The 20,482-nt window shown below is 36.5% G+C and overlaps 1 protein-coding gene across 2 annotated transcripts; it reads right to left on the bottom strand.

The window, feature by feature from the left end:
• Positions 1-79: 79 nt before the first annotated feature.
• LBA1 (RNA helicase) lies at positions 80-14,046 on the bottom strand. Of its 2 annotated transcripts, none has more exons than XM_086256568.1 (29): positions 13,329-14,046; positions 11,454-11,705; positions 11,186-11,356; positions 10,978-11,028; positions 10,766-10,858; positions 10,555-10,650; positions 10,409-10,459; positions 10,194-10,312; positions 9,582-9,690; positions 8,378-8,500; positions 8,212-8,283; positions 7,078-7,149; positions 6,928-6,994; positions 5,935-6,077; positions 5,784-5,855; positions 5,564-5,692; positions 4,893-5,048; positions 4,634-4,747; positions 4,449-4,547; positions 4,285-4,362; positions 3,628-3,762; positions 3,126-3,200; positions 2,846-2,963; positions 2,103-2,479; positions 1,930-1,992; positions 1,769-1,840; positions 1,343-1,474; positions 1,150-1,269; positions 80-877 (listed from the first exon to the last, which is right to left on the bottom strand). In XM_086256568.1, exons 1-29 carry the CDS (start codon positions 13,863-13,865, stop codon positions 719-721), a joined length of 3,855 nt encoding a protein of 1,284 aa, XP_086112694.1. In that variant the 5' UTR covers positions 13,866-14,046; the 3' UTR covers positions 80-718. The 2 variants fall into 2 exon arrangements, with proteins under 2 accessions (XP_086112694.1, XP_086112695.1); XM_086256569.1 differs by having other exon boundaries at positions 2,852-2,963.
• Positions 14,047-20,482: the final 6,436 nt, after the last annotated feature.

The raw sequence follows: 20,482 nt of genomic DNA, 5'->3' as shown, positions 1-20,482 counted from the left end.
AAAAAGACAACCTGGGAGAAAACTTAAGCATGTGATATCAACTGTAAACCAATACAACATTTAAACAATCAAAAGCCAATTACACAAGAAAACTAATATCACACTTCTTATATACCACTGGGGGATCCTTTTGCGAGCAGTACTCGCGCACTAAAATAACAACACATCATCATCATCATCTACTCAATAATATAATGTAGAGTATAATTACATGTCAGGAGCTGAAAGGGTTAGGCGACTTTCCCCAGCATATGCTGTACAAAATTTTTTCTATGTGGTAAACTGCTGATTCTGTATGAGTGAATAATGGGTGTTTTCCCTTTTGTCAGTCACATATATAGCCCCCGCCGCCTCGTCTTCCAGTTTCCAAACCCTTTCTCACCAAAACCATGCCATGTAATGCTCTCATTCATCCAACATTTTTTACCATTCTTCAGAACAATACAAAACTCCAAGCAGGTAATCGGGGTTATCCTTTTCTTTCTCAGCCCTGGATGTGCCACCTCTTATTTGCTCAGACCCATGTTCACTGCCCACAAAGTATGATCTTACTCCCAATACCCAGAACCATCAACTATGGGTTATGGAGATAACCACACTGAGATCTCACCGGCAAATCTTCTGCATTTTAGATATATTTGGGCACACAAGAGAGCACAAACCGAGTCACTGAATGCAAAGACTATAACCCATCACAGCCATTATTTCCTACTGTCTCTTAACCATTGTAGTGGATTTTCTGATTTTGGGAGCTCTGGCCCTGCTGCTGAGGCTGCTGCTGCTGCTGCTGCTGCTGCTGCTGTTGTGGGGCCTGCAAGTTCATTGGCTGTGTGTTGTAATGAGCAAATGGCTGAGAGTAAAGAGAATTCATAAAGCCCTGCAAAAATGTTGTAACAACTTATCAACTGTTCCACTGCAAAGGAGAACAAACCACCAAGCCAAGATACAACTAGCAAAAGAAAGAGGCAAAATGGAGTAAACATTTGGTCCCAATACACACAACGCGCCCACCATACTCTCTCACAGGAAAAAAAAAAAAAAAACTGCAAAAGGGCTTGGCTAAGGGTAAAGTGGTGAAATGTTTCTGCATGCCATTTTGGTAATTCCCCCATGATAATTCTCTAATGAACAGCATTTGAATAAAAAAACCTGAGACTGAAGTGGATTCGCATTGGCCACTCCATAGTGGCTCTGTGATGCATCATCCTGTGATGGGTCATTGAAGCCAACCTGAGTGAATAGACCTTGTGATCCATGAGGCATGTAGTCCTGTATGAAAGCAGTTCAGAGTTGCCCAAAGGACGATAAAAAGTAGAATGCTAAATAATGGGAAGTAGCAAACCTGAGACATGAAGTCGTTCCCTGCACCAAATCTAGAATATCCAGCTTGAGAATTCTGGTTCAGAAAATTCCCAGGAAATCCACCTTGAGCTCCTTGTGTAACATAGTCAACAGCATATCCACTTTGAGAAGCCTGCAGAGCAGGTTCGCATCATGTTAACATATAAATCAATTTAAGTTGAAACTTGACCTCTTAGAAATTGAAATTGCTTTCCAATTCCTATATTTCAGTTTTTTTTTTTTTTCTTTAAGACATGGGTAATTGTTTGTATGAACTTTGGAAAAATGCTTATCAGAAAATATATATAAACCAGAACATGAAAGATATAGCAAACAAGTAGATAATCCTGAAGCTTTCAAGATCAAGATGCATATGAATAACATATATAAAAACACAACAAAAAATATAAGCACCCAAACTTCGAACCTGAGTGGAGAAATCAGCAACATTATAAGGAACATGTGATCCCTGACTTTTAAAGTCATCACCCAAGAATTCCTAGCAACAGGCAATGGAAGATGAAATTTTAAAAAATGAATACCATAGTAACAAAATATTAGCGTTTTTATGCGAAGTATGAAAAAAACCTGAGACATGCCCGCCATGGAAAATCCATCTCGAAAAGTTTGGCTTGGCCCTTGAACTGGCATCTGAAGTCACATACAAGAAGGATAAGAACATGTGCAGCTAGTTTGGGTTGAGGTTCAAGATTTAGGGGAGAAATGGATACATGAACAAAACAAAAAAATCTAGTACGAACATTATTGACAAATCCAGGTTGAGATAATGGGCCACCGACGGATGGCTGGCTATTAGGATTTTCCAGAGCAGGAAAGTTGAAGGTAGACCCCAGATTCCCAACGTTTTGCTGTGTACCACCTTGCTGGTGCGGGAGATGACTGCCAATAGGTGCACCAGCATTCCCACGCCCAGCTCCAAAACCTCGACTTCCAGGTTGAGGGACATGAGGAACAGCTCCAACCGGCCCATGTACAGCTCCACGAGTTGGAATAGCATATGGCTGAGAGAGTGGACCGCCATGAAATGGTGAAAGAGGTGCCCGAGGCATTGGATATCCAGCAGGATGTACCCCAGGTTTATGAGTACCATTTGGAGGGCCAGGAGGTAAGTAAGAACCTGCATTAAGCATATATAATTGATGAAGGATGCCAGAAAAATTATATTTATTATACTTGCGCATAGAAAAATGTTTATAAAGTAAGTTTACTTTATTTAGTTGTTCTTATTAGAATTGGAAATAGGATTTAGGGGTTAATTATTTCTAATAAATTCCTTGTCCTTGTGGATTTAGTTATTTTTAATTCTCCAATCAGAAATATTCATAATTGGATAAGAAGGCGAAGAACTCCATCAGAGTAGAACAACAAGCATACTGAAGCTAATCCAGTCATATAATTATATAATTTATATCTGGTTGTCCTAGAATGCATCACTTCATCCCACAATTCGTGGAAAAAAGAAAATAAATTTTCACGAACATACCCCTACCGCGACTACTTCTTCTGTCAGCACTTTGTCCAGATGAGGCAATAGACCCATAACTATCATTGGGCATAATTCCAGGACCACCACCAAAGAATAGCCGCCGATCATTGTAGATCTGTGTCAAAATTTGTGCAACCATAACATTGATTTCATATCCAGCATGAATTGGTGATTTCGTAATAAAGATCCAACTCCCACCAACAAATTAAAAAGATACATATATATAAAAAGAAAATCCACAAAAATGATTTATGTCTACTGTCACTCATTGACATACCTTTTTGGGCTTTGGAAATTGAACCATACTCTGCTTCAGGTTATTTAGAGGTCCCTCAACCAAGCACTCATGTTCCTAATGATGTATCCAACAAGACAAGATAAAAAATGAAAAAAAAAAAAAAGGCGAATGAGATAAAATGGAGAAAAACATGCACAAAATTTGTAATCACATCATCAAATACCATAACAAAATCCTGCTGCCCAGCTGCACAAGTATCAGCAAGCTGACACCAACATTCAACACCCCATTTTCAACTTGTGGAAAAAGCATTCTGCTATTCTTTTTATATACACACACACTCACACAGAGTAAACCAGAGGTCCACCAAAAGAAGACTCGAGCAAACTAGACAACAGAAAATTGCAAATCGAACAGAAACAAAAAGCTTATGTTCACTTCGAACAGAGCCTCAAGGCAATCTTTACTCTTTTTCTATTAACGGTAAGAAAGCAGGCTAACACAAACTACCAGTAACATGATTACAGGGAAGAGTTAATACCTTGTAGTGAGTCAATAAGCTATTCCACAGTGGCTGTTTACTTAGAACTTTAGGGTTTCCAAGAATGACAATACCATATCGGGCACGTGTTAGAGCAACATTGAGCCTGCGAGGATCATTAAGGAACCCAATGCCCTGCCATAAGGGTGCATTAGCCAGGAACCAAGAAGCTATCGAAAATTTTCTCCTTTTTTTGAAGAAAAAAAATGAGAAACAGCCACTGATAATTACAATTTAAAAAGAGCTTCGCATCATTAAAATATAAAAAAAAACTGATATTTGTTCGGAAACATTTTACAGGGAACAGCATATTTGCATACAAACTTCTCTAACCTTAAGTTTAATCATGACTACATATTATTTTCTTTTTGATACCCAGAAATCCAAAGGCAAACCCGGCTTCGAAACTGAGGCACCCCGCCGAACCCAACAATCTTTGGGAGGCAGGAATCTCTAGCAAATAGCTAGATAAGTACCTCTGAGGGATCAAACCCCAGACCACATGGGAGCAAACCATGGGCATGACCAGCCGACTAAATCATAACTACATATAAGAGAGTTGAAAAAATTGTTTTGCTAATTAACGAAACTAACGAAAGATATAGTCAGGATCCAGTCCTGGAGCTACAGCAAAGCAAACTGGTTTCCTTAACTCACCTGATGCTCATTACTCCTCACACAAGAAAGGATGATATAATCTTTTTCCCTTCCTTGAAATGAATCTACACTTGCAACCTGCAGCAACAACAAACAATGAAATAATGCCAACAAACATTGACAAGTGCAACAGAATTCAACATCTGATGAGTCAGATAGATTACCTCAATTTCTTTATACAGTTGCTGTCTGAGAGCACCATTTCTTGACATATAGTTCACAATATATGCTCTTTGTCCCTCATATGGTGTTATCACACCAATCTGTGAAATTGTTGACATTATTATATTACAGAAACATGGACTCCAGATACAAAACTCTAAATATAAAAGGAATGCTATAGATTCACCTGACTAGGGACAACACCACTCCTCAAGAATGTTGTAACAATCTTTTCAACATTTGCAGCCTCAGTTCTATTCAGATAGGATGTTCCACTAGCACTTATCTCCTCTTGCCCCATCTAAAACACAGCTAAATGAGTCCAAAACAAGTCTTTGAAGAAAATAAGATTAAGAAGAAAAAAAACAGCAACAGAACTTAACTTTTCTACAAAAAAGAACAAGAAATATCATGTTTGAGCCTATTTTCATTGGAATTTACTGTACCTGGACATAAAAGAACATGGGACGATTGGGAACTGGCCAAGGAAAATCAATGCCTGACGATTGTCTTTCATTGATGGTCACTCCATTTTGAAGTGTGCCCTCATAGAAGCTGTTAGAAGGAAATTCTGACAAGGCAGGATGCATTCTGTATTGAACCTAAAATTTGAAATCACAGAACATAATACATCAGTCCTGCAAAAAACATACAAGCAATAAAAATTTCACTGCAGGAACAAATACAAGAAGGAATCATAAAGAAGACAATAACAAGATACTAATACAAATAAATTTTTTGGAAGACCATGATTCTAGATTAACTAACACACCATTTTGGTGTTGCACCCATAACTAAGCTAAACTTTGAATTTGATTCAAATACAAACTTGATAGGAAACATTTTGTTCCAAAACCGACAAAAAGACAAGACTCCTAGCTGTTCAGAAATAAACAATATTATCTAACACATCCTAATACTACCAAATATTCAGTGCTGCAACATAAAAAGATATATGACTAATATCTCCTCCACTGCTGCATGGATCTTCAATACTCCAATTTCATGCATGACTATCTAAAAGTTGTTCATAAAATAAAAGGCAGGTACATGTACACATATACTGGTACTACGTGCAGCTACATGTGTGCACAGACTGAAAATTTTGACCAGTTACCTGCAATCTAATTGGTTTCACACCAAGTAAAACAAGACGTTCAAAAAGCGACTGGGCAAGCCCAGCACGAGCAGCTTTCTTGCACATAATGACTGGACCAAGCTGGCAGTGATCACCAACAAGAACAACCTAATGTGAAACTTTCTCATTAGATTGCCAACCATTCAACAATTAAATTTTATAAACTTGAAAAACATGTGAGAATTTGATCTCAAAGTACCTGCTTTGCCCCAAGAACCAAAGGAATAAGGCATTCGGGTTCTGTTGCCTGAGTAGACTCATCAATAAGTACCTAAGAGCAAAGGATAGATTTCTGTTAGCTTATTTAAATTGTCTGACAATACAACTGTCTGCGAAAGATGAATTTCAACCTGACGGAACCTAAAATTTGCCAATCGAGGATCTCCAGCACCAACACATGTGCAACAAATGACATCAGCACTCTGAGAAATCTCCCTCTCAGTTGCCCGCTTCAGTGCTTTATATTTTTTCTCATCACTACTGGACAGTTCTCCTGTAAAAATTTTGTGAACTAATTAGCAACAAGTTGACATAAATATTAATAACACCCATTTTCAATACTATGCTACAAAATTTCATCACCCACCCATTAAATAGACCACCACAGCAAAAGAGGGGAAAAAACTAAACACAAAAAAGGATCTAAATGGAACTCCAACCAACATTATGATAGAATTTAGCACATTAGTTCATAAACAACAATTCCATATGCGTAAATCGAAAAACCACAAGGCATTTGGTTAAAGAACAATTAAGACTAGCTTTCCAAGGTTTCATATGGATATTTACATGCTTCAAATAGATCCAATGAGATAAACATTTCAATTATAATACAAGATGGCAATCGAGAATATCAATTGATTGACAAAATTAAAATTATTTTCTACCCACATGCAAGGTAGTAATGTATAACAAAGCATGCATATCATTCTGCCATGCCTAGACTAACAAATAACACACAAAAAGACACTTGACAAGCGTAACAAATTCCATTCCTCTGAACAGTAATCAGGAAAAGCTCTTCCCATTAACTACATATTTCCCATCTAAATGAGATATATAACACAGATATATAAAAAATCAAGAAACTACTAAGACAAAAAAAACGTTAATTTAAAGGTGGGTACTATCAACTTAAAAATACAAACCAAACATGCCAACCAAAATCAGTAATTCTAATTTAACATTCCAAGAATAGAGAACCTAAACCCCAGCAGCCCTAAACAGAAGTTCATCCCGAACAGAATGAATCTACCTGAATACGGAGACAGGGGGGGAGGGAGGGAGAGAGAGAGAGAGAGAGAGAGAGAGAGAGAGAGAGAGAGAGAGAGAGAGAGAGATACCTTGCTCATCCTTCAATTGTTGTAACTTGTGAAGTTCACTCTTTTCTGACGTGTCAAGATGGCGAACCTGAAGTTATCATAATTAGTAAGCATCATGTTAAAGCGTTGAACATGAGAAATTACAAACAAAGTCAACAAGCCAAAACAAACCTGGTAGTGAAGGGTTAAATGCTCAACAGGAGAACTTACAGCTTCCCTTGATTTTGCACAAAGTCTAACAACCTTAAATCCCAGGGGACAAAAAACAAATCAGAAAAAGAAAAAAAAAAAAAAAAACACATTTCATTACCAAAGAGACATAAGCTAAATTCATCTATTGCAATGTTTGATGCAAAATGATGAGGTTGTCACTTTCAAAGGATCCTAGGCAAAGATTTAACTTCAAATTAATTTCATATTAACCAAAGAGACAAATAAGCTAATCCCCACCTACTTCAAATCCAACAACAAAAAATCATCACAGTACCAAGTTATGGAAAACCATATAGTCTCAAACAAGTAAAAATTAGATTCAAACACACTAGTAACGCTTACAAAGCAGGGCTAGTGGTAGTTGAAAGAGAGTCCTAGTAAGATGTAAAATAGTTATACTAGCACAAGGACCATATCAGTAAATTACATAAAACTTTTTCTTCACACTGGGCCTCGCCGAAAACAAAACATAGAAGATCCCATAAAAGAACAGTAAATCACACTCTTCTCAAATGCATTTTATTATATATTAAAAGAATACACACAAAAAAAACACTGATTTCCAAAATAATTTCCAAAATCCTAAACATAGCAATATCTACATACATTGGAATGTCATACTTCATCAACATTCATACTCATTCTTGAGAAATGCCCAGTTTCTGGATGGAATTTACAAGCCATGGCAAGATGGAAATGGAATGCCAAAAAACTTGCATAAAATTGATCCAACAGAGTACTCTGGTCCACTCAAGTGGAAAAAACAAAAATAGAGAAAAAAGCTATGGGTAGATTTTGTTTGATCAATAAAAAGTTGAGGATAACATTTGTACATTGGCTGCTGTGTCAGATCAAATAACTTTAAATGATAGTTTCCATAAAAGATGAAGAGATTTAGGTACTCATTTGCAAAATTTCTTCCACCTGGTAAATATTACAATTTTTTTATCAAATATGTCCAAATGTATGTCTAGGCACCAATAAGTATGCAACCAGAAATGATATTTAAAAATTTAATACATGATAACATCACCAAAGCAAAGGGTACATTATAAAGTTAGTATAATTGCAGGCAAAGAACTCCTCCTCTACCTTCAACCCAGTTGCACTTATCTTCTCAGCTAGTTGGTCTACAGCCACATTACTAGGAGCACAAACCAAAACCTGGTAAAAAGAAAAAATTATGACAAAGGGAACAAAAAAAAGAAAAAGAAGATAACAGAGAGAGAAGGGAACCAAAAGACGCCAGCGACTTTACCTGTCCCTGGCCTTGTTTAGCCATGTGATACACAATTGCTGCAGAAGTAACAGTTTTTCCTGTGCCAGGTGGACCTTGAATCAAACTTATAGGCTTCTGAAGGACACTCTTTACAGCAAAAACCTATCAATAGGGGAGAGTAAGACGCTCAAAAAGGTTCCACTACAACAAAGAATTATTATTTTTTTCTTCTGAGAAGAAACTTTCATCAACACAAACTCAAATATTGCAAACAATGGACTCTTACAGTACAAACCACATCAAAACAGAGTCATAAGAACTACAACCTTATCTAACTAATAGATGCCTTCCAATCCAACAAAACGGATGAAAGACATACACCCCTAAAAGAAACTGAAACAGATACCCAGAAAGAGGACCAGAAAACCACCTATCCGGCAGTTCCTCCAGCACTGCCCCTCTATAGTCCTCAAAGATTTGCTTATTCCTTTCCATCAAAATGACCCATATAACAGCCAAGACTCTATTACAACAAAAAAATTCTGGAAAGGACCTATGAAACAATACTTAGAAAAAAGACACATTTCATGTGAAGAACTAGTGCATAACAGCCAAGACTCTATTACAACAAACAATTCTAGAAAGGACCTATGACACGATACTTACGAAAAAGACACATTTCATGTGAAGAACTAGTGTATAAAAACAAATTCAAAGAACACTTTAATAAAATCTATCAACTACAGTCATGAATGCATACACACCATGGTATCGAGAAGTCCAATAGGGATTAGGATCTCAGTCTCACCCCAAAAAAAAACATGAAATGGAAGTCAACAAGACCTGAAATTTTTGGTATACAGAGCTACCCACACATACACACACAGAGCTAACAATTAGAACTGAGGCAAAACCAAGACATACACAGGCCCGTTTCAGTGAAACATCCGATTTACCGAAGTTCAGAAATATACATAAAATAGGACATGCCATTCTAATAGGTTCAAATCTATAATGATGATGATGGTGATGATGATGCACAAAACAAAAGAGGCATGCAACTTAATACATTTCAAATGTTAGCATGACCAAAACCTTTCAACCACAAATTCCAAACTCATCCATCTCAAAAATCAAAATAAGTGGCATATTTCCACGTAATTGACATAGAAAACACATGTATTTGTTAAAAAAGCTTATCAATGAAATAAGATAAACTCAATATATAATCAAGACATCATACTTGAGATGCATTGAGCTCTGGAAGACCAGGTGCACCAAAACGACGAGGAAGTGTATTACGGACCATTTGAACCTCCACTTCATGGCCTAACAAATGATGGTAAATATACCTACAAAGAGAGTATACAAAAACAATAAATTTAGGTGCAAACCATACAATAGCGTCGCAGGTTGAAATGATATTAGAACACCTATTCCAGAAATATGAACAGGCTGAACCATCACTCACACTGAAATTAGTTAATATTAAAATTTTGAGTACAGCTCTAGTTCTAGGTTTACATACTACATAGAGATGTTTGATCAAACCATGGTCGATAGCACTCCATTGGCCATCTCAAAGTGAAAGTATATCAACCACTTTGGTTAGACACAGTACAATCATTTATGCAGATATTCATATCAATTCATTCGGCACGCAAAGTATACTATCTGGAGGATATTAAAGCTAATTTAATTCCATAAATAAACACCATTAACTCAACCTAAACTAACTAATAACTACTGATGGTATCAACATAAGATAAAAAATTAAAAGAGAGAAAACTGCTTTTTCCAGAACTTTATTTGTGTGACGAAAATGCAAACACAACAAGGACACCAGACAACCTACCCACTAACACTTGTCTCATCCACCGCAAAAGCTTTCATGGCTCCCTGCATCCGATCAAAACTTGTACTCTTCCACACGAAGTCAACACTGAAGCCATGGTTCACATCAACAGGAACTCCCTGCATATAACATTAACAATAAGCACTAATAACAACCAAATTCTCAGGAAAAAAAAGGGAGGGGGAAGAAATTAGCCACACCAATACTAAAACTACCTGACTAGCACGAAGTTCAAGTGCAACCTCCTCTTGTGCAGTTAACTTAATCTGAAACAACAGATAATTAATATATGATATGTCCCACAAAACTCAGGCGAGCATACAAATTTATAAATTCTAAGACCTTCAGAAAAGAGGCATACCACATGTCCCACTGACTGCCATGCTGGATGAGCTGCATCTCCAGAATAACGAAGCCGCAGCTCATCACCAGGTACAAGACGCAACTCATTGTCTTCCTGCAACAACACAATAAGAATTTAAAAATAGACAAATATGGAGAGAACTAAAAAGTGTGCAATACCATAAAAAAATATGCCATCTAACAGAGAAAATATATAGAATTTTCCTCACCTTTGGAAAAACAAAATAAGCGACGCGCTTCTTGTTAAGACCAATGTCCCACCGAATAGTGACATTGTCCTTGCTTTGAGATTCTTTCATCATCTACAACAAAATTAACATCCTAAGATGTGAAAATTGCTTGTTCTTGACACGAAGGAGCATAAAGACTCAATAAAATAAGGGGGGGAGGGGGGTGGAATAACAGAGTTCAGTATGCATACTTTATCATAGTCAGCTTCAAGCTTAATAAGCGGTGCAAACACATTTTGATACTGCATCAGAAACAAGAAAACCATCAACTTATCAGTAAACAGCTATATGCAAAATGCAAATTCTCCCAAGGCCTTATCATGTTATAATATGGACATGATTTGAGCCTTCCCAAATTTCAAAGCATATGCAGAAAGTAATCATTGCAAAAAAGTTCACCTGGTAAGCATCTTCATACTTCAAGACCACAGGTTGGGGTTCATCATCCACACCAGGCTTCTCAAGATCTTCAAGTGAAGCATCAGGATTTGTCTTCCAAAGTTCTTCAACCTTATTTATTTGTTGAGCACTGATCTGGCGTGCCCTCAGCTGCTCCTGCTCAGTTGGGACCTGCAAAGCACATCTTAGAGGGTCTGAACTGAAAACTACAGATTAACTCATACAAAAATAACTATGAACCTGATTATAGGGTAACAAAATGCCAAACCTTAACAAGCCACTGCAAGAAACACCTATCATCAATCAGGGGACACCACTGGCTAAGGTCCCAGTTCATATCCTTCAAAGCATTAACACTTAAGCAGGGTTCTCTACACAGCAGAACAACAACACTCTCTGTCTTGGCTGAGATAAATCCAAGGAGGAATACATTACGACATCCACAGTTGTAGCATTCAAGGATTGTTTCTCCCAATGGGCTATCTTTATGAAGACAAACTTCCTTGTGTTTTGCTCGAACCTACAGGACCCAACAAAACAGACTTCTTAAGAAAAGTTAGAGTGTAATGCCTATCCTACCAAAAAATAGCATCTTTTAGTAATGCCATAACAATTGAAAGATTTATCTTCCAACTTGTATTTAGGAACCATCCAAATGAAACCACACAAAAAGCAGCATATAATAAAGAGAAAAATATATGCTCGATATGAGCCCCCAATAGCTGCTGCTTTCATTATATCGGACAGGTAATTTTGTGGTTTCAAATCCTTAAAATTTCAACCATAATAGGCCAGATAGAGTGGGAGAAAAATGGTGTTTACACCATCAGCAAAGAGATTGATTTGTCATGACGAAATATGAAAGGGCAATAATAGACACGGAAGTTCAATGTTTACAAAACCTTGAAGTCTGTTCAATGTAAACTAAATTTAAATGAGGCAGCTCACTGTAAGTTTCCTTTTCATTGAAGAGAAGATGTTGAGCCCATATATCTACAGATGATACAAATTTTTTAACCATCACCTTGAGCTTAAAACCTTCAATTGAATCAAACTTCATCCTAAAACAATGACACCCCAATTTAGCTTTTAAGTTGAAATTAAAAAATTATTTGCCACCCATCCATGATCCCAAAAATTAGATACGAATGAATTGATTATACAAATGTTGTGGTCTACAACTAGAGCTAATATCAATTGGAAGAGGATGTGAAAAAAAGACACAATGGCACTTTACTGCTAACCTTACAATGTAAATACTATGAAAGGACTACAAACTAAAGAACGCCCACATGAATGGTGGAAGTAAAGCATCAACACACAATTAAATCCATGTAGTCCTGTACAAGACCAAAACCTGATAGATAATGCTGGTTGCTTAAAATCATGTGAAACAGTTGTAATTGTTAACTCCATTGGGGTATGTAACTGGTCCAATATACCACCAACTCAAACAAATTTGAGGAATATTGACTCATGATTGCTTTTCAAGTACCCTATCATTACTAAAACTTTAACAATGAAAAGTGATATTGGTTAGGAGGTCAAACCTTTCTTCTCAAGTACAAAACAGGACAAAAGTGTAGTCAAACCTTTCATCCAACCAAGCTCCAACTCAACAAAAAGTATCCATCTAAGTTTAAGGTGCTATTACTGTCCATTGGGTGAACCCATCACCAAACCTATTTCAAATATGTGTTCTAAATAGAAATTTTTCATTCATTTTGATTCCCAAAATATGCTATGCTAAAAGAATCTTCTTAGAGCAGAAGGATAAGAGCTAAACATCTTGAGGACATAATAATGCAACTTTAAATCTTAAGGTTCAAGCATAATGGAAACTAAGTTTTATCTTCGTATAAATTAACTTGTTCTTCTGAAATGTGTGTGTGTGTGGGGGGAGAAGGGAAGAGGGGGGGGGGGGGGGGGGGGGGTGTACTGCCAAATCCGCACAAGTCTTTCTTCTTCTATGTTTCAACATTCGGTTATCTCCCTACATTCTCTAACTACTAAATTTCCTACTATAGCATCCATGATTGACTCACTCGGGAATTTCCAGTTCTTATCCCAATTCCGAAAATTACAAGAACTACAACAATTAAAAAAAAGCACAAACATTTACATTCCGAACATAGCCACTCACCAGGTGATTCACGATATGAGAGCCGGACGTGTTCCCCCTCGAATTGCAAAACCATTTGCGACAAGACGGCACGTTACACCTCACAACGCAAGCTGGGTTCGATACCCCGCAGTACCGGCATGCATGTTCGGTGAAATCCCCCTTTCCGTACTCATAGTTGTCATCGTCCCCAGTGTCCTCAAAGTTGAGCACACTCATCCCAGCCGCTAGAGCGTCAACCACCTGATTATTCCCGCTGCTACTGCCCGACCCACCTGCCCTGGCCTTCGTGGCACTACCTGGGGCAGCCAAAACCGGAGACGCATCTGACTGGTGGTCGGACCCAACAGCTGCCCCACCGCCACCACGGTCACGGTCGGTAGGGTCCGAAAAGGAATCGGAGGGTGTAGGCCAGGCCACGGGTGACCGAATCGGGTCGCGGAACTCGGGGTAGTCGAAGTCCTCACCTTGGGTGTTGAATTCGAGGAAGGTGTAGGCATCGTTGGCCGTGTCCGGCTGCGACGCCGTATCGAAGAGATTGTTAGGCTGCGAATCCATTGTACGCCTCTCAAATTGAAAATTTAGGGTTAGGGTTTAAGGAGGCCGAATTCAGATTTGGGAGAGATGGAGTTACAGAGAGTGTTAGGGTTAGGGTTAGGTTGGGAAGAGACAGTGTGTGTTTGTGTAAACGTCATAAAGAGGAGAGCAGACGAGAGTGCCTGGGGTTTTGTTTGTTTTTATTTTCAGATAATGATTATAAAGTTCATTTTTGAACTCTTAACGATAATTCAACTCACCTAAAATTTCTTTTATCATAAAAAAAGTTCACTTAATTAGTTTTAAACCACCCTTTAAAAAACTTGCTGGTTCTCTCTCTCAGGGCTGGGCCGGCCCACGACCGGTTTCTATTGGGTCCCAAAATATTTTTTATACATTATATATGTATAAAGTAAAAAGGATACATTTTTGGTTAAACAAAATTTAAAAGTGTTTTTCCAACTCAGATTTTAATATATTTTAAAATTCATAGAATTCATCAAAATTCAAGAGAATTTGCTAGAATTCTCATAAAATTTATTATGTGTAAAAAATATATATAAATCCATTAAAATCAATCACCTAATGAAATCCATTAAAATTTGAGTTTGGAACATCTTGATTTCTTTGGAATCCATTAAAATTCTAATTAAAGACACCTAGATTTCATTGAATTTTTAAAATCCAAGTTGGGGACACCCCCCTTAATATATCAATTCTAGAAAGTAAGAAAGATAGATTGTTCATGCTCTCTCTCTCTCCCTCCCTCGTCCTCATCCTCCCCTTTTTAGTCCTTGTAGTTAGGGCTAGGAAGGGGTTGGTTTTTTCCCGACAACCGACCCAAAACCAACCCGTTTTTTTGGCCGATATGCAACCAACAATCGACCCAAAAAGATCAGGTCGGTTGTTCAAACCCGATTATGTATAATCGATTTGGTCAGATGTTGTGAAATTAGCAGTTGGTTACCCGACAACCAACCCAAACAACCAACTCTAATTAGGAATAGTCATAAATGAATCACAGTAGACCCAAACAAACGAATCACAATAGACCCTAAAAAAAACTAGAATTAATAGTCATACAATTACTTACCAACAATCCCAAATAAAACACAATATATGGCTCTAAATATTGGCAAAGGAATAGATGCAAATAAAGCACCAAACTTCCATGAAAGATGCAAAGGAACACAATAAAAAACAATTTGATAAACCCAGCAGTGTGAGGAGGCTTATTCTAGCTGCCATAAGCCATTATCGAAGCAAACCAAACGAACTGGTGAAGCCGCGGCTTCCTGGCCTTGAAACGCCTTCCATGGTGGTCGATTGAATGATTGAAGGGCACCACCGGCCAAGTTCATTGGAATAAGGAGAAGAAGACCCAACCAGTCCGAGGTCCCAACTCCGCTGGAAACAGTAGATCGTCAGTGGAGGGCTCGATTGGTTTTGGTTGGGTTCTAGGTTTTCTATTGGGTTTCTGGGTGATCGAAGGGCTGGGGAGGATAGAGAGAGGAAGAAATCAGTGGTGGTCTTGTCGTTGTCGGCCAACGAACAGCCAAGAAATCACATGGGAAGGTGATCTATGAGAGAAAGAGAGGAGAAAGAAGAAAGATAAATAGGGTTCCACGAGTGAGGAGAAAGACTTTTGCCTTTAGATGTTTAAAAGTTAAAAACTTAAAACTCTTGGGTGACTTGTACAACCGACCTACAATAATCGGGTTAGTTGTCGGTTTTAAGAAATAGGCAAAGTCGGTTGGTCGGGTAGGTCGGTTGTTTGGCCGATATAGGCCCGACCCAACCAATTCCCACCCATACCTTGTAGTCGCATGCTCCATCTTATGATCTTCAACTTCAAGCTTTGATTCTCCCTCAAATCAATTTGGGAATTCTCTTCCTCAATCCGGAAATCTTTATTACCAAATTAAGAAAAAAATCCAAAAGGTACTTCTTTTTTCCCTTTTTTTTCCCTTTTGTGTATTGCTATTTGTATTTGTGGTATGTTTGTATTTATGATTACGAATCATTGAATTGGGGATGTCTAGATGATAGCCTTGTGGTGCATCCATTTGACTTTGTTTCTCAAGTCTACAAGAAATCTGAGCCTATTTTCATTGTTTATGTGCTTGTTCTTGTGTGTTTATTTGTTCATTTTGTTTAATTAATGTCTCTTGAAAATTGTTACCTAAGAGATATCTCTCTAGAAATGAAAAAGGAAAAAGATTAGGGCCCATTTCTAATTTTCGCCCTAGGCTTCTTAAAAGTCAGGGTCGGTCTTGCTCTCTCTCCATCCCCTTCTCTTTCTCTTTCTCTTTCTCTGATCGCCTTTCTCTTCCTTAATTCTCCGATCAAACTTTCATCGTCCGGCGAGTAAGGCCAACGAGACCACAGCCCTACTGCTTGTCTCTCTTTCCTCTCTCTTTTGTGGTAGCATTTCTCTTTCTACTTTGATTATTTCTCTATCTCTATCTATTTCTCTCTTTCTTTCTCCTTATTCTCTTCACTATAAGCCAATGTTGGAGCCTTGAGGTCTAGATTAGATTTTGTCGACCACCGATTTGGAAGAACATGCCGGCCTCCTAATCCGAATGTGTTGAAATCACATATCTGGAGGTAATATGTTGATTCCATCCTTTTTTTTTTTTCTCTCTCTCTCTCTCTCTCTCTCTCTCTTTCTCTCTCTCTCTCATCTTCACTATAAAGCCATTGCTAGAGCCTTGAGGTCCCAATCTAGAAGTAGGCGCATGCCGATCTCCATATCTGGATTTTGTTGAATTACTTATCTAAAGTTGTTGTGTCAATCGTTATTGTCGAACAGTAACTATATGAGACAATGACAAATATTTGTTATTATTCAAATTAAGATTTTTTACTCAAAAAGCTTATTTTTTGTGTTTGTGTTGTTTTATGTTTTTTTTTTTTGCATGTTTATGGAAGAAAAAAGTAGAAGACAGTGACAATTATATGGTTCCGAGGTTACATCGTTTCTTTTTTCGGGTGGAATTCTGTGATGTATCTTTGGAAATCTTCTTTTGCCTTGGACTGGTGGGGCTAGCATGTGCTTCCTTGGTTCGGAGAGCATCAGATTCACTCGAACACATCTACTTCCTTCTCTATGGATATTGTTGCACAGTGAAAATTATCATTGTCCAACAGTGGCAATTATAGTCATTGTCGGACAGTGGCAATTCTCCTGATGTGAAAAAAGGTTGGGCGTGATGGGCTCCTGGCTCCATGCCCAACACATTTTTTCAGGTAGGGATGGCAAAATTCCCCACCCCCGAAAATCCCCGTGAGGACCCACCCCGATTAAGCGGGTATGGTAATATCATCCCCGTCTCCGCCCCGCCCCGCCCCGTATACCCATTTAATAAAAATATTATATTATATAATTATATTTTAATTTATTATCTTAATTTTTGTTGCATGTCTTTAAAGTTTAATTGTGTTATCTTTATGATTTAATGTTATTGTAATATAATATGATGAAGAGGAAATTACAGATTTAGTCCAGTTATTTTATACCTAGTTCAATTTTGGTCCACAATTTTTTTTAAGTTCTATTTTGGTCCATTATTGTCTCACTTGTTCAGTAAAGGTCCAGATTTGTTTTCTCAAATTTGGTCTACCTTTTACCCTATTAAATCTCACCCAAATTCAGCAAACATATACTTGTTTCAAAGTTATGCATTTTTTCTTTACAACCATATAAAGATCATTCAAATTAGAGTTCTAAAACTTAAGATAATTGACCCCAAAGTAGGGTACCCGAAACTGCCAATTTTTCAAACTTCACCCAATCTCAATTCTCTTAGATTCTAATACTCCAAATTTGTTTTTATGACTAATAAATGATGAAATATAACTTATACTCCAATTATAATTCAAGAAAACACAACCCAAATGATTTAAAGTCACAAATCTGGACTTTTATTGAACAAATAAAACAATTAGTGGACTAAAACAGAACTTAAAAAAGATCGTGGACCAAAATTGAACTAGGTATAAAATAAGTGGACCAAATCTGTAATTTCCTCTATGATGAATTTTAATGTATTTCATCTATTATATTATATATTTATATTAAGAGGAAATTAGATATTTGGTCCACTTATTTTATACCTAGTTCAATTTTGGTTCACGATCTTTTTTAAGTTCTGTTTTGGTCCACTAATTGTTTCATTTGTTCAATAAAAGTCCATATTTATGACTTTAAATCTTTTAAGTTGTGTTTTCTTCAATTATAATTGAAGTATAAGTTATATTTCATCATGTCTCAGTCATAAAAATAAATTTGGAGTGTTATAATCTAAAAGAATTGAGATTGAGTGAAGTTTGAAAAATTGACAGTTTCGGGTACCCTATTTTGGGGTCAATTATCTTGAGTTTTAGAACTCCAATTTGAATGATCTTTATATGGTTGTAAAGAAGAAATGCATAGTTTTAAAACAAGTATATATTTGCTGAATTTGAGTGAGATTTGATAGGGTAAAAGGCATGCCAAATTTGAGAAAACAAATCTGGACCTTTATTGAACAAGTGAAACTATTAGTGAATTAAAACAAAACTTAAAAAAGATTGTGAACCAAAATTGAACGAGGTATAAAATAACTGGACTAAAGCTGTAATTTCCTCTTATATTATTATTTTTTTTTAAAATAGGGGTCTCGAATACCCCCGATGATGACCCAATTACCCGTCGGGGCGGGTATGGTATTGGCAAACCTGCCCTGTTGCCATCCCTACTTCCAGGTAATTTCATTAAAGTGAACTGCATTTGGACTTGCGTTTTGATTGTGGGCTTTAAACAAAGCTTATTTTCTATAATGGACTTATAAAAGATAAACTTTTTTTTTATATGAAACAGGTTAATTACACTTTTGCGAAACTGAAATTGTAGCTACCACAAAAGTAAATCTACAAAATCGATCATAGAAATTGATTTTAATGCAATCAACTACAAATCTGAACGTGACACATTGATAAATATCAATCTGCTAAATTGTAAATCAAAATGAAACTGAAAATGTAGCTACAGCGAAAAAAAATGCAAAATTGATTTCAATGCAATCAACTATAAATCTGAGCGAGAAATATAGGTATATATCGATCTATAAATTTGACAATAAATAATCAAAATAAAAAAACAATCAAAATAAAAACAAAAAACAAAAAAAGATCGATGCAAATAAACACTATAAAACTACAAATCAAAATCAAACAATCAACCAAAATCAAAATAAAAAATAGAAATACAAAATCAATTGTCAATTGTCAATTCAAAACCAAACATACCTACGAAAATCGAAAGATCGAAGAAGATAATCTGAGAAATCGGAGAAGATCAAAGAGCGAAGTTGATGAAGATCGATTTGCGAAAATGACAGAGAGAAATTGAGAGTATAACAACTAAAAAACTGAAGAAAAGGGTAAAAAGGTAAATGACAACCTTTAATGAACTGCCAGCTACCAACTGGATCAAGCCTACATGACCTGATTATTAAAAATATCACCTTATTGTTACATATCAATAATAGGTGTATTACGTGTTAAGTAGAATGCATAGTATGCATCCTACACTAATTATTTCTTTTATTTATCTTTATTTTCTTTTTACTAATCATATTGCTTATTTTTATTAAAAAAGGTTAAATAAGTCAGGCCGGCATAATTGCGACACGCTTAAAATGCGTATAACACGACATGTGCATGTAAAGAGTTGAGTCGACAAGCACACCATAAATAAATAGACTAAGATAATCCAAAGTTTTGAGTCCATCAGGCAAAGCACCTACATGAGCACAGACTAAGCCTAAACTAGGCACGACTCGTGTAACATATATTTTCCATTTAAAAAATTAAATTTTTCATGCAAAAATATATTGTTAATTTTTTTTGAGAAATTGTTATTTAATTATAAGAAATAAAAAATAACATAAAATAAGGGCCCGTTTGGTATCCAACTCAAAATTTTTTTTTTTCAAAAATTAAGATTTTTTTTTAAATGTGAGTTTTCAAAATCAATTTTTAAAATTTGAAAACATATTTAGTATGAAATTTGAAAACAATTTTTAAATTTAAAAAATGATGACATAGGCTCCATAGGCTCGGCCCGTTTAAGGCATGTCATGTGTATGAATGAGACACGACCGTGTCAAGGCCATGTCATAACTATTTGGATTGGTACAAGCACAATATGATTATTAAAGAGGCAAACACAAACAAGGAACGAACCCGCAAATAAACCCAACTTAAGAATAGTCTTCTACGTCCTTAATCCTACTTTTCTCAAAAGTTTAAAAGGATTCTGACCCTCTGCGACTAAAAAACAACTACTCTTAACACAACTATTCTTCCATTGAGGGCTATGTTTTGGTGAATTGATGATCTTCTCATTAATCAATAACAGTATTTATACAAGTACAACATAGGCCCAATGGCTTAGGGCATAAGTAATACAAGGTAATCCTAGTATGACAAGAACTAAGGCCTAAACATAAGTACTATTTAACACTTTGTTTTTACAATTAAGACTAAAATAGGATCTTTGTAAAAAATAAAAAATAAATGGGGTAGGAAAAGCAATTGGAGGGGAGAGGTACATTTAGAAGCTCCCTATATATTGCGTGGATGTGTGTTGG

Source organism: Dryas octopetala, chromosome 9, assembly GCF_963921425.1.
Source record: "Dryas octopetala chromosome 9, drDryOcto1.1, whole genome shotgun sequence".
NCBI lineage: Eukaryota > Viridiplantae > Streptophyta > Magnoliopsida > Rosales > Rosaceae > Dryas > Dryas octopetala.
This window is presented reverse-complemented; position numbering and strand designations above follow the sequence as displayed.